The sequence below is a fragment of the Alligator mississippiensis genome, chromosome 8 (genome assembly GCF_030867095.1).
Source record: "Alligator mississippiensis isolate rAllMis1 chromosome 8, rAllMis1, whole genome shotgun sequence".
Taxonomy (NCBI): Eukaryota; Metazoa; Chordata; order Crocodylia; family Alligatoridae; genus Alligator; species Alligator mississippiensis.
In genome coordinates, this window is record NC_081831.1 from 23,505,476 (window position 1) to 23,520,094 (window position 14,619).

The window sequence follows — 14,619 nt, forward strand, 5'->3', positions numbered from 1 at the left end:
GGGTTTTATGGAGCCCATGGGCTTTGTGACCAGCAGGAATGCATCCTACAAAGAATTGTCCAGAGTGTTCCTATTGGATCTCCACGTTCTCAAACCCATCTCCCTTTTATCTATGGCTTCTGCCACATTACATACATTACACAATTCACTGGTGAATAGCGCAATACATTTTGACTGGCCACATGTGCAAAGTAATTATCACGCAATTTACTGGTGAGTTGTGCAATAAATTTCCAGCCACATGTGCAAAGTAATCATCATGCCATAAAAATGTCCATCCAGCTATAAAAAGAGCCAACCAGCTACAGAGTTAGTTCTTGAAAATGGGTAACATCTTTATAATTGTTTTTTATCCAGCTTTGAGCATGTGACAAGGCCCTACCTACATGTTCATCTCTTCAAGACAGTCTGGCATCTTAAGGTGGGTGCACTAGAAATGCAGAGAGATAAAGCCAGACCTGGAGAGGCGCTGGTGCCCGGGCATTGCTGAGGGCATATCGTTCCAGGAGGATCTCTTGTGAAACAATGAGCAGATCCATTTTACAGTGCGTTCTGGTTTGGAGCATGGTCTTGGGACTGTAAACAGGCTGAATGCTCACCTGGTGTTTGCATTTAACTGAACTTACTGCAAACATAGTTTGCTAAGTAAAGGCTGCAGTGTATTTAAGGAGCATCGGTGTAGGATCAGCAGCCCTGAAACTGCTTAGTGGTTGCTACTGCCAAGGCTTTCTGCTAAAAGAAGCCTTGAAAATGAGGGAACAGAACAGCCTGGAGCCCAGCACGCAGCACCATGGAGTCCTGCTCTGTGGACATAGCTCCTGAGAGCTTGAATAACAAGGACACAGAAAGAGCTGGCTCAGGGCACAGGCACAGGGAAGGTGGAGCCTGCTCCAAATTCCTGACCCCAACCTCATCCTGGAGTCTGGAACAATGCTGAGCACTGACTCCTCTCCTTTCCCTAACCACTGGTCCCTACTCCCTCACCAGAACTGGAAACAGAACCTAAGAGTCCCAGCTGCCTGTTCCCAGCTCAAACCAATGAACCCAATTCCCTTCCCAAGCTAGAAGCCAGGAGCCCACACTTATGAGCCTGTACTTCAATGGTTCTCAATGTTATTAGACTAAAGGAGCTTGCACAAAAAAAAGCCAACTCTTAGTTTTCACTCAGTTTTTGAGTGCAGAAAGATAATTGAGCAGCTTTTCTGTTGCAAAGAGTTCAAAAGGACCAGAACAGGTCAGAATGTTTTTAATCCTGTGGATTCCTATTTGAGATGCCTGCATTTCACCTTGCGCATCATGTTTGCACATCTAACACTGCTAACACTGCCCAGCACAAGAATATAATTGCCATTTATTGGGTCAGACCCTAGGTCCTCTTAGCTCGGTCTCCTGTGTTGCACAGTGGCAGAAAGCAGACGCTAAGAGGGAGAGTAACTTGGGTCTGACCTAAGTTTCTCCCCCCCCAGCCATTCCTCTCTCACTTGCAGCCTCTAATGGAAGGATCTCAAAGGAACCCAAGCTGTCCTAGCACTTTGGTTAAGAATCATTGCTCTAGTCAAAGCACCAGGCCATGTTGCTTCTTTGTGACAGTACTTGAATCAAGCCCACTTTAGCTCCAGCACATTGAGCTGGCCCCTCAGAAGCCCCATTCCATGTGTCACCCAGCAGAGGTTGTGATATGCCCCCCCCACGCCGCTCACCATGAAAAGGTCGAATTCCTCTTCGTGGCGGGCAATCATCTGGTTGACTGTTTCATCATCAGGAACCTCATCTTCTTCCTGCAAGATTCGAAAGCCCCCAATTTAGTGGCGAGGGGAGATGCGTGGGCGGTTTGTACACTCGGAGCTGAACACCGCACCCGGTGAGCGGCCGACGCCTGTGCGGTTGCCCGTGTGAGATGAGTTGTGGTGGTCTCAGTCCAGTTTCTAGCGGACAGTGTCCGCATTGCCAAAAAAAAAACAGACCACCAGCGGAGCTGGCAGCGTGGCTGGTGGTCTCCGGAGCGAGGCCGAGGATTGAATGGGCGTGGAGACTGAACAACCCCTCTCACCTTTACAGGTGGTTCCTCCAACTCAGCGTTCAGGCACAGGGTGGAGGCAGTGTGAGGGAAGCTTGCACTGCCACTGCCGCTGCCCGCGCTGTATCTGTTCTGTGGATAAATAGAGGACTTCAGTCTCCAGGGCTGTCAATCCGGCACTTTTCACCGACACTAATATTCACTTCAAAATAGAAACACGGTTTCATGCGGTTTCCTGCCAGCTCCCGCGCCCGCGGAGCGCCAGGAAAGAGCAACAGAGCAACAAATTCCAGTTGCACGAGGCCGCAAGTCATGCTTTGCAGTAGCTGGGAAGGAGGCCCTGGGATGCTGCCCCTTACCTCATCCTGCTCCTCATGCTCCAGGATGGCCTGCAGGAAAGCCCGGCGCTCGTGGCTGGAGGATTTCTGGTCAAACATGCCAGCCTGGATGACTTTCTGGTCGACATTCAGCTTGTACTTGGCTGCTGCTAGGATCTTCTCCTCCACGCTGTTGACGGTGCAGAGGCGGAGCACACGCACTTCGTTCTGCTGCCCAATGCGGTGGGCACGGTCCTGAGCCTGGAGGTCCTGAGGCAGGAAGCGCAGGGTTGGCACAGAACCAATGTGGAACCCTCTGAGAAAACCATGGGACAGGAGCACCCAATCTGCTGCCAGGAACTCCATGACTCCCCAGGATCATGCTATAGCCACAGGGGAACTTCATGAACCCAGGGCTGTTGGTTCACTGACTGCTCAGTGCTTGGAGATTACATATACCAGGCTACTGAGTCCTTGGAGGATAGGGACTGAATCCCAACTAGAGGGCTGTACTAGGGGGGCAGTGATCAAGGTCAGACAGCCCCTGAAGACTGCAGCCCATGCTATGGCTGCATGTGCATCTTTCCCTTTCATGGTACAGAGGATATATTATTTTGGCTCTTATTTATTCAAGTTATGTGCCATCCTTTCTCCCCCCAAAAGCTCAGGACAGTTTGCAAGAGAAGTCAAAATATAAAAGGTACATGAACTATTAGGTAAAATATATAGGTCTACAACAAGAATTCCCCAAAGAAGATCCTAATTTCAGCTGGCTTACTAAGTGCCTGTCCAAATAAAGTCTTCCAGTAGACGTCTAGGCTCGGGGCCTTGGATGGCCACAGGGGGAAGGAGTTCCACAGCAGAGGACTGACTGCAGAGAATGACCTCCCACGTGCTTTTGCCAAACGAGCTTGGTGTATAGATGGCTGCCTCAGGCAGAAGGTTGGACTAGATGATCTCTGGAGGTCCCTTCCAGCCCAGTGTCTCTATGATTTTATGATGGTTGTAGGAGGTTGCTCTCAGCTGATGAGAGATCAAGGTGGCATAAAGGAGAAGGCACGTCATAGGCATAGAGAGCTCAGTCCTTATAGGGCCTTATAGGTCAAAACCAGCACCTTGAATCATGCCTAGAAAGCTGCTGGGAGCCAGTGCAGATGCCAGCATACTGGCCCAATATATTTCTGGAGATACACTCCTTTCAGGCTGGCCACTGTTAGAGGTGAGTTCAGGCTTCTTACTAGTGCTTCTGAATGTCCACATACAGCGTAAGAGGAATGTCAGCAAATTTCAATGCCTTTGTGCAGCTTGTGGTGTCAGGAGAGGATGGGATCTCTAACCTCAGCAGCTAACAGAGATAATTAATAACTATGCTAATGAGCCTTGTTAGCCATGATCATTATACAGAAGCCACAAGAGGCTCTCGTGAGTATGCCAGCCTGCCCCATCTGTCAGAGTCAAGGCTGACAGGGAGCACCTGGATCCCGGTACTAGGTTACAGAGCAGACTCTTCTCTCAAAGCAGAGGCTGCAGCAAGGAACAGGAGTTAAGGACTAAACGGCTGCTGTGAACGTGTGGCAGGGAAGCAGTGAGCATGCACCTTCATGCAGCTGGGCATGGTGCCCACATAAGTAAGCTAAGTGGGGAGTGTGGTGGGCACATGGTTCATCAGGCCCACGAGAGGTACATAAATACTTTCATGAGGAGCAGGGGGCCAGCATCCGCCCTCCCCATGTCCCAGCATCCCCAGTAGCCTGCCCTGTATGTTACCTGGTGTGGGTTCCAGTCACTATCAAAAATAATCACAGTATCAGCAGACTGGAGATTCAGGCCCAGCCCGCCTGCCCGGGTGCTCAGAAGGAAAATGAAATACTCTGAGCCTGGCTCGTTGAAGGTCTTCAGCAGCATGCCCCTGTCTTCCGCTTTAGTGGTTCCTGTGGGCAGAGAGAGAGGGACTGCAGGTGAGTGAGGAAGGATACCAGCATGGTGATGGGCAGTTCCTCTCCCAGTCCAGAGAGTGCAAACCACCCTGCCTCTAGACAGGGCTGGCAGGTGAGCCAATGCTGAGACATATCACAAGAACATAAGAACAGCCATTTTCTGGGTCAAACCTTAAGTTCATGTTGCCCCGTCTTCTGCAGCACAGCAGCAGAGCAGATGCTGAAAAGGAGAGTGAACTGGGTCTGAACAGGGTTTCTCCCCCTGTTCCTCTCCCACTTGCAGCCTCCAACATTTAGGGTTTAGGAAGTTCCAATTCAGAGGCTGTGCCTTTCACTCCCTCAGTAGCTACTGATGCCCCTTCCTCCAAGAATGCATCCAATCCCTTTGTGAATCTGGCTAAACTCTCAGCTTTCACTACATCTGGTGGCAACGAGTTCCACACTTTAATTACATGCTGGGTGAGAAAGAACTGCCTTGTGTTCATTTTAAACTTACTACCTACTAATTTCATTGTGTGACCCCCCCAACAGTTCTTGTCTGGTAAAAGACAGTCAATAGTAAATCCCTACCAACTTTCTCTGTTCCATTAAGTATTTTGTAAACAATTCTCATGTCTCCCCTCAAGCATCTCTTTTCCAAACTGAATAGGCCTTGCCTTGTTAGTCATTCCTCAGAGGGAAACCCCTCCATACCACTGATCGTCCTTGCTGCCCTTCTCTGGACTTTCTCTAGTTCTTCTATATCCTCTCTGAGGTGTGGGGACCAGAATTGGGCACAGTCTTCAAGGTGTGGATGTACCATAAATTTATCAAATGGCACCATGATACTTTCAGTTTTGTTCACAATTCCCTTCTTAATAATCCCTAACATTTTGCTTGCCTTTTGATGTAAGCTGAGCACTGAGCTGATATTTTTAAAGAACTGTCCACAACGACTCCCAGTTCTCTCTTCTATGTGGTACCAGCTACTGTAGAGCAAGGCACTTCCAGCAAGATTCACGCCTCTGTACGAGGCACTGGCAGTGGTATGTATCATTCTGTTCAAAGTGGTTGCAATTTAGACAGCCAACACAAGGGGTTTGGTGCCAACAGACTGACCTGGGGGTGACTCTTGCCAGGCAGTTGCCTCAAACCAGCACTGCAAACTCCCCCTGTAACTCCCAAAGACTGGATCAGACCAGGCATTAGGCTTATTGCTTTCCTCGCCAAAGATTTTAAAACTAGCAGTTTCCTGCCAAGAACCCATTACCTGGATCCTCATGTCTGGCTTCAATCCCTAGACTGGAAGGGGAAAACAAGCTTCTAACTTCTCCTCAAGTCTGAGCTTGGAGCAAACAAGTTGCTGAACTGAATAAACCAAAAGAAAGGACATTCTCTCCGTGTACCTGCAGAAGCAGCTGCACCTATCAATAAATGGCTGTGGTAATTTCTGGTTCCGAAAGCTTAACTGGTGACTTTCCCAAGTTTGGTGACTTGCCTTTCTATGAGACTTTAGCAGGGAACTGCTGATATTCTTTTTCATTCAAATAAATAATGCTGAATTTGAGTCTGGATGTTCGCAGCCTCATTTCAAATTGTGCAGCAGTTGATTTTTTTTTTTAAAGCATATACTAATAAAAGTGCTTTTTAAAAAACATATCAGTGATTTTTATCATCTCATACGTTAGTGGTTTTAGTTTCACTCAGGACATTGTTTGGAAAACGGTTGCTTGGACAACTGTGCATATTTCAACTGTGAGTTAATAGTATGCAGGTGCATCAAATCAACCTTTCTGCTCTCCTCCATTGACTGCTCACTTTACAAATGTGGGCTTTAAATCTTCCAGAACCTTCAAAAGCAAAGAGGACAGAAACTCACCATCCAACCTGAGGTATTTGAAGCCACGGTAAGCAAAGTAATCTTCCATGATGGTCATGAGGGACGTCATTTGACAAAACAGCAGCACCTTGTGGTTGGTGGCTCGTAGTTTGGGAAGAATTCGATCTAGGAGCTCAAATTTGCCAGAGGCTCGGTACAGATCTAGTCTGGGTCACAGAAGAGGGAGGAATAGGAACAGGTGGGAATGAGCCAAACAACTCAGCATGACCCTAGCATGACATGAGATCTGCCAATGCTCACTGCAGTGGCACTGACCCAATTCATTTCAGTCTTCCCCAATAAACCAGGCCATACTTAATGAGCTACAAGGACCACCCCTGGAAAACTCTGAAGTAGTCACTTACCCCTGCACTATACCTCCAGTAAAGCCTAAATGCTCCGAGAAGGATTCCTGCAATCAAAAAAACAGAAGCACCATCACACTGATTGCACTGAACTCTTCCAATCAAACACAGGTGTCCAGTATATCCAAGGGTTTAGGTTGTAGGGGTTTAGGTTGTAGCCGTGTTGGTCTAAGGACATAGGCAGACAAGGTTTCTTGGGTGAATCTGATATCTTTTATAAGACCAGCCCAAATAGTTGGAGAATAGTTATTAAGCAAGCTTTCGGGTTCAAAAACCCTTCGTCAGGCTAAGGAAGTTTCAGCAGTTGCTGCGTGCTCTTCCTGGATGGAATGAAAAGTAAACAAGCCAGGGGCTGGGCTGGGCTGGGCTGGGGAGTCAGTTGCCAGGCAGATTATAATGTATATCCAACACACTCCCAGAACTGGCCTGATAGAAAACTGACCCTCAGGTCCAGTAGAGTAATTAGCAACAGCAAAAATGTTCTGCATGAGACACCCAACTGTGATGTAAATAGTGGGAAAGGACTCCTAGGAATATCAAGATTGCAAAAAGCCTTGTATCACAAGATGAGAAGACACTGGAGCAAACTGGAATGTTTGTTCCCCAGTGGAATGTTTGTGGGTAAGGGGACTTCACTGATCACTGCCATGTTGGAACAGATCCCAGAAGATTTCTGGATGTCAGGGGGAAAGATTTCCAAATGAGTAAGAGGGGAAACTCCACATAGCCCTACATGGGACCTTTCCAACCTGTGTCCATGTGGCATTGAAAACGCAATTGGTCTACACAGCTATGATTGCCTAATGCCACTGTCTTTGTCTCACTGGCACCCCATCTTAAACCAGATGGTAAATTTACTGGGGGATGTGACAAGCTTGTACAGACCCTCTGGTCACCAGCACAACAAACGCCCCCTTGCCACACTTTACCTCTATGTGCTGAAACATGTATGGATGGTTGCAGATCTTCCTCAGCTGCATGATTGTGTTCATCAGTGTTTTTGTACCGCCTTTGCCCTGTGGGAATAAAGTGAACAGTGTGATCAAATGGAAGCTACAGCTGTGAAACGTTATATCTTGTACTGTTGTCAGCGTGGACAGTAGTTTTACAAAGCGATTAGATTATGGATTGTATACGATGATTTGGATAGGGATGATCCTGACTCAGGCAGGGGTTGGACTAGATGTGACCTCTGGAGGTCCCTTCCAGCCTCATTTCTCTATGAAAGATCACCTTGGACCTAGCTCCCCTTTGTCTCAGCACCTTATGGACCTTGCAAATGCTAAAAACAAACGTAGGTGAAAGCGGACAGATACATTTAAGAAGCAGCCTGGGGTTGCTCAGAGGCTGAATGGGTTTGTTGACTGTATTTCCTTTTGGAGACACCTCTGTGTTTAAAACACACTGTTCTGGAATGGCTGCTATGGTATGTACTGTAAACTCATATGTGAAAACTACACTTATCAAGCACCAGAGCTGCAGCCTTAGAGAGGACCTGCAACCAGCCTCCACACCTTGGTCTCAAGATGCAGCAAGGGAAGTTTAGGTTATACATTAGGAAAAACTTTTTCTCATGAAAAAAGTAGCGAAAGCACTGGAACAGGCTACCCAGAAAGGTGGTGGACTCTCCATCCTTGGAGGTTTTTAAGACGCGGGTAGACAAAGCCTTGGCTGGGATGATCTAATTGGGGATGCTTCTGTAGCAGGGGGTTCGACTCAATGACCTTCTAAGATCCCTCCCAACTTTCCAACCCTAATTTCCTATGATTCTAGGACTCTAGTCTAGGCAAATCTGACTTGCCCCATCTCACTGCAAAAACAGCTGCCCACAGCAGGACTTTCTACCTGGACAACGCGTCTTTCATCTGTGTCACCCATCAGGCAGGATGATAGAATCATAGAAAATTAAGGTTGGAAAGGACCTCAGGAAGTCATCTAGTTGAACCCTCCGCTCAAAGCAGGACCAGCTTCAACTAGATCATCTCAGCCAGGGCTCTGTCAAGCTGGGATTTAAAAACCTCCAAAGATGGAGACTCCACCACCTCTCTAGGTAACCTGTTCCAGTGCTTTTACTACTCTTTTACAAAGGTAACAGAGCCCACCTAAGGTGGCCACTCTAGTCCATTACTGGGGCTCCATTCAGAAAAACAGCTACCGCAGCTCCTGTGTCTATTCCCTGCTGAGGTGTTAAACATCCAGGGAATCAGCACTGAACTGAGGCTTGTCCAAAGCTCAAAGTGTATTGAAGCCCACTATGCTTCAAGAAAGCCAGGGGGAGTTGGACACTTTGCTTCTTGAAAGTGTTTTCCTAAAGGTATTGATGGAAGTAACAGCAACGTGACTGGTGGAACAGAATGGGGAGTGGAAGGGAGAAATCCAGTGGGTTAAGGGATCCCAGCTGGGTTGTAGGTAAAGCAAAAAGCCTGGTTGCCAAACCTTTTTATCCTTCTCCGACCCATCTGTGAGCAGCACTCCTTTGGCCTGCATGTGTCTATACAGGACCCGCTGCAGCGCCGACATGTCGCACTTGATCACGTACTCCACCTGTGAAGACCGGGGAGAGGTTCCTTTCACACCCAGCGACAGCCTGCAGCTCTGTCCTGCACTTCTCTGAGTGTCGCCCACTACTGCCTCTTGGCCCCTCCCTCTTTGGCAGTGTGCTCACTTGGGGCTTGCTTCCCATATTGGACAGAGTACCCCAAGATGCTGTTTAACCAGGGCTGGGAGGCACAAATGCAGCCATCAGACCAGGCTGCTCCTTCCCTTCTTTCCTCTTGCTAATTTTGCTTAGGCCCCTAGGCACATGTTATATATATTACACACTTCAATAGTGAATTGTGCAATAAATTTAGCCTAGCCACACAGGTAAAGTAATTATCACAACATAAAAACATCCACACAGCTATTAAAAAGCCAACCAGCTACAAAGTCAATGCTTGAAAATGTGTAACAACTGTCCAGCTTTAATCTGAATGTGTAGCAGGGCCCAGAGTTTTCTAATGGGCTCAGAGGGGCCCATTAGGGCAGAAACAGGAGCTGAAAAGCCACTGGCCAGAGTGTTACTGAAGCACTTTCAGCTTCTGCAGGGGAGGCAGAAACTACTTCCCAACAATGGAATGGAAAGAAAACTACTCAGCAGAAGCCTCCAGTGGGGTAGCACAGAATCAGCTCCCACCTGCTGAGAGAAGCAGCAGGCAACCTCACACGATAACTACATGCAGGAAGAGACCATCTGGATCACAAGCACAGCTGCTTTTGAGGTCCAGGAGCAAAACAGCTGCCTGAAGTACATTTTCTAGGGATGCCTCAGATTGTGTTTTAAACAGGTCAAGTCATGGGGCCTTCCAGATTCCCTATGTCACAACTTTCTAAAAACTCTGGCAATAATGATGTAGTCTAAAACGCTGTAAATGGGTAGGTCATTGAACGTTATTTAAGCATGGCACAGATGCACTAATTTTAAAGCCTGAAGATCTTCCCCTGCAGAAGCTGAAAGTGCTTCAGTAACACCCTGGCCAGTGGCTTTTCAGCTCCTGTTTCTGCCCTAATGGGCCCCTCTGAGCCCATTAGAAAACTCTGGGCCCTGCTACACATTCAAATTAAAGCTGGACAGTTGTTACACATTTTCAAGCATTGACTTTGTAGCTGGTTGGCTTTTTAATAGCCGTGTGGATGTTTTTATGATGTGATAATTACTTTACCTGTGTGGCTAGGCTAAATTTATTGCACAATTCACTATTGAAGTGTGTAATATATATAACATGTGCCTAGGGGCCTAAGCAAAATTAGCAAGAGGAAAGAAGGGAAGAAGCAGCCTGGTCTGATGGCTGCATTTGTGCCTCCCAGCTCTGGTTACTCAGATCTTCTACCTAGCACTGGCTGGTGAAACATCCCATCACCCCTGACCTGAGCCCAGTGTCTTGTGCCTGACTTAAGCATCCAGGAAGCAGGACAAGTGTGTGTGGATCAATTGGTAAATGGAATAGGGCAGAATCCCCCTCCCTAACTTTACCTTCTCTGGCAGCTGTGCTTCTACTTCCTTCTTCAGCCTTCTCAGCAGGAAGGGACGCAGCACTTTGTGTAAGCGACGGATAATCAGGATGGTTTCTTCTTCGTTCAAATCCACCTAACCCAGGAAATAAATAAAGAGTTGCAATGACTGGAGTGTCTTTGCCCTCTACATCCCTCATTAAAAGCTCTAAAATGCCTAAGAAAGGAGGTCAATACAGATTCTTTCCATAAAAGGTACAGATGACAGCCACTCTAATTAGCTGTGTGGGTCTTAAAATTGCAAACTCTGGCGCAGTGATCTTCATCTGGGATTTCTGTACTGAAAATGTTAATGTTCCAACACTCTTATCTTTCCTTTGGCTGTTTGATCACTCATTATCTGTAGCCCCAGTCACTGAGTTTCCAGGGTGCTGTTTTGAATGACTAGAACCCGTAATCCCTGCATGCCTTGAGAATCCACTTTGGTAACAACTAAAATCAAGCCTCAATTTGATGTCATCAGATCTAAGGGATGGATATTTTCACTGTGCATTGATTGCCATGCTGTGTTTTATGTTGTATGGATAAAACCCACTTTGTCTGGGATTATCCAACTCCAGAAGTTCAACTCTTTAAAAAGCCAGTGCTCCGTGCTTAACTAGCAGGCAAGGCAAGATTTTTGAGCCTACTCAGCTACAACTGCACTTCAGAGGAGATTAATTATACACAAAACCACCTGTCCCCCCCCCACCCCGACCTGCTACCATAAAAGCAGTGAAAGCCATCTCAACCCAAATGCCTGTTACACTGCTGGTTCCACATGTACCTTTTCTCCCGTCATGGCAAAGGGAGCATTAAACCACTGCTCAAATGTGCTGCAGCTCTTGAAGATGGTGGGAAGCAGGAAATTGAGCAGAGCCCACAGCTCTGGCAGCTTATTTTGCAGTGGAGTTCCGGTGAGGAGCAAGCGCCGGGGTGCCACGTAGTGTGTGTTCAGGACCTGGGTTAGCTTACAGTGGTGGTTCTTCATTCTGTGGCCTTCATCCACAATCATGTATTTCCAACGGATCTGAAAAGATAGGGGAAGAGAACGTGTGGGTCAGGGAAGGCTGTACTGTTTTACAGTACCTTCAACACAACTGTGCCCATTGTAAGAGGTGGTTCAGAACAGACTGGGATTGCAGAAACCTAATCAAACCTCCCTTGAGTGGCTGCTGGGAGAGTGCTCCCATCCAGGAAACCTTCTACCTTTAGCTCATAGAACCAAGCAGGTGAGAAAGCAGAGATTCTATCTTTTTAATCATATAAACAAACAGTATACTTATTTTTGACTGAAAATTAATATACTAGCCAAAAACTACAAAAAACACACCATCATAAGCAGGTAGTGTCCTGAAACTGGTTGGTTTCAGATAGCAAAGGCATGGGGAAAGCTGCTGCAGAAAGATCAAATGCTTCTAATGCAAACTTAGAAAGCAGTCTACTGCAGTGGTTCTCAATCTTTTAAGGATTCTACACACCCCACACTGGCCTTGAGGCCCCCTCCAGAACTTTTGTGAATTGAGTGGCACCCAATTTAAAAAATTAATTTATATATTACAGTGCTTGCCTCCTCATGCATATAATATATGCAATATACTTAATACATGCAATATATATAATGCACATAATTAATATATAATCCCTTCTCTTCTGTATTCGGACTTCTCTCTCGTTCTTAAACTCTGCTTTCTTCATGTCTTTTTGCAGCATCTCATGAAGTGAGCCTTGTGAAAAAAATATCCTCTTTCTCTGTGTCTCCTGGTCTAAGACAGCCTCAGCCCAGTTCCCCCCTGCCCTGCCCCCCCAACTTGTTTACTCTAGCTGCATGATTTAAGTTCACCTGGACATCTACCTGACCCGTGACCTGGGCAGGAGACATTCCTGAGGGAGGGGGGAGCTCGCTCTTCCCTTATTTTGTTTTTTCCACTGAACAGCCTGGTGATCTGGGTCTCTCTACCTGAGGATTGGTCTGCATCACATAGCCCCTGTTTCTGGTTGGGATGTAGCGACGAGGTCACAAAAGTTTTAGAGAGGGTCAAGCCCTTTTTAGGAGAGGTCAGACATTTTGGGACACTGAAACAAGCAATCAGCCTCCCAAGCTCTATTGGTCTCTGGATGAACACCTAAGTAGCTTACCTGAAATTTAGCCAGTAACTTAAGAGTCAGTGAACTAGATGTGTACCAAAGCACCAACAAGCTCATCGAGATTTGCTCAAGTGGGTTTTCTATCAATTTTCTGTTGTTTTGTATTCCTTCCTCACTCTCTCCCTCTCTGATCAATAAAACTATCTGTTATAGCACGCCTCACTGTGTGTGTGCTTGAGAGGGGTGAGGCAAGTCTTTTGCCTTTTGCTTGGCTGGCTAAGGTGGGTGTGGCTTTTTACTTTTCTCCAGCACAGGAGGCTACTTGTGAATGCTTCAAGCTAAGGAAGCATCCCAAAGTACCATGGTGGGGTAACCACCCCCAAGGTCTACAGGGTCAGTGTACCCTGGGCTGCACAGAGCCCTAACAAAGACCCAGGCCTGGGTGGTGGTGGTGGTTACCCCAAGCTGGACGGAGGCACCTCAGAGGAAGACACCCGAAGTGTTGGCTTTTGGTCAGGTACAGTGAGTCAGGTGGCTCAGCGCAGAAGCGCCCCCTACTGGCCCGCCACAAGCCTTAGCTCACAAAAGCTAGTGTTATATATCTACTTTAATTAGTCTATAAGGTGCAAATGTACCCTGCTTTCTCATAGACCTGAGACAGCAAATGGAGGGAGGAGGGAACGGAAGGGCAGTAATGCTGAAAAATAACCATATCATGATCTGTTTAGTTATTTCTACACCATTCCATCACTGCAGCATCACACACAGACCCTGAAATAGCATCATTAGTAGCTCCTTAATGCCCTGACCACAACCAAACATGTCAGTTGCTCTCCATAAGTAAAAAGGTAAAACTTCACTTCTGGGATCTTTAGGTGCGGAAAAAATGCATGTTTACACTGAAATAGTTAAAACCAGTACAACCCTACTCATGCAAATGCATTTAAACTAGTTTAACCCTTGCTTAAAACCTTGCACCAGTAAATTACCAAGTTAAGCTGCACCACCTTTGTTGGTTTGGGCAACAGCTAAAACCATTTCAGAGCATCCAGATGAAGCTGAGACAGATTTAAAAACAGTTCAACTTTCTGTGCATAGATGAAGCCTAAAACATAGGACTCTTTTTCCTTGCCAATACAGAGAAATCCCTCCTCAGGCCTTCCACATATTCAAATTAAAGCTGGATGGAAACCAGTTATAAGGTTGTTATGCATTTTCAAGCACTAACTTTATAGCTGCTTAGCTCTTTTTATAGCTGGACCATTGCAAGTTCTTTTGGGTATGGCACAGCCACATCTGTTACAGCATCTAGCCTGGAGCATCACTCCACGGCAATATGAATGAGACTTAAGAGAAAGCTTTTATTAACCCACTTGGCAGGGAGGTCTCACCTTGGCAAGAATGTGCTTATCTTTGATGATGTATTCGTACGTAGTGAGCAAGACGTTAAATTTTCCGCTTCGAAGCTGAGGTACAAATGCTCGTCTTGCTGCGGGAGAGCCCTGGTAAAGAACAGGGTGGGGAGAAAAAACCTGTATCAATTCAAGCTCTAACTTGCACCAGAGACAGGGCTAGCAATTAGCAACAATGCAACCATCATTCCAGCTATGGAAGGTACAGAGATGGGCAGCAAGGATGATTAATAATACGGGGGGACTTCCATAGGAGGAGAGACTGAGGCCAGGCCTGTTCAGTTTGGAGAAGAGATGCTTGGGACCCCCCCCCCCACATGATCGGGCTTTACAGAATACTAAACAGTGGAGATAAAATGAACAGGGATTTAGAATAAAGGGGTCACAAAATGAAACTAGTAGGTCATAAGGTTAAAGCTAACACAAAACAGTTCTTTTTCACCCAGTGTCATTAAAAAGTGTGAAACTCGTTGCCACCAGATGTGGTGGAAGCGGAGTTTTTAGCTATATTCAAAAAGGGACTGGATACATTCTTGGAGGAAGGGACATCAGTAGCTATTGACTACGGCAGCGAAGGGCATGGCCCCCAAATTAGA

The 14,619-nt window shown here is 46.7% G+C and overlaps 1 protein-coding gene across 8 annotated transcripts in view; it reads right to left on the bottom strand.

Annotated features, from left to right (window-relative positions):
* SMARCA4 (SWI/SNF related, matrix associated, actin dependent regulator of chromatin, subfamily a, member 4) overlaps nucleotides 1–14,619 on the bottom strand; it is a 52,948-nt gene that overhangs the window by 7,743 nt on the left and 30,586 nt on the right. For 4 of the 8 annotated variants that reach the window (XM_019486179.2, XM_014606276.3, XM_014606275.3 and 1 more), the window contains exons 19-29: nucleotides 14,003–14,113; nucleotides 11,311–11,553; nucleotides 10,507–10,620; nucleotides 8,931–9,038; nucleotides 7,424–7,510; nucleotides 6,495–6,541; nucleotides 6,130–6,296; nucleotides 4,102–4,265; nucleotides 2,377–2,604; nucleotides 2,051–2,149; nucleotides 1,701–1,778 (exon numbers count right to left, since the gene is read on the bottom strand). In XM_019486179.2, coding sequence (XP_019341724.1) covers nucleotides 1,701–1,778; nucleotides 2,051–2,149; nucleotides 2,377–2,604; nucleotides 4,102–4,265; nucleotides 6,130–6,296; nucleotides 6,495–6,541; nucleotides 7,424–7,510; nucleotides 8,931–9,038; nucleotides 10,507–10,620; nucleotides 11,311–11,553; nucleotides 14,003–14,113 — 1,446 coding nt within the window. The remainder of the gene's footprint in view (nucleotides 1–1,700; nucleotides 1,779–2,050; nucleotides 2,150–2,376; nucleotides 2,605–4,101; nucleotides 4,266–6,129; nucleotides 6,297–6,494; nucleotides 6,542–7,423; nucleotides 7,511–8,930; nucleotides 9,039–10,506; nucleotides 10,621–11,310; nucleotides 11,554–14,002; nucleotides 14,114–14,619) is intronic. The other 4 variants (XM_019486180.2, XM_014606277.3, XM_019486181.2 and 1 more) reach the window with 1 other exon arrangement.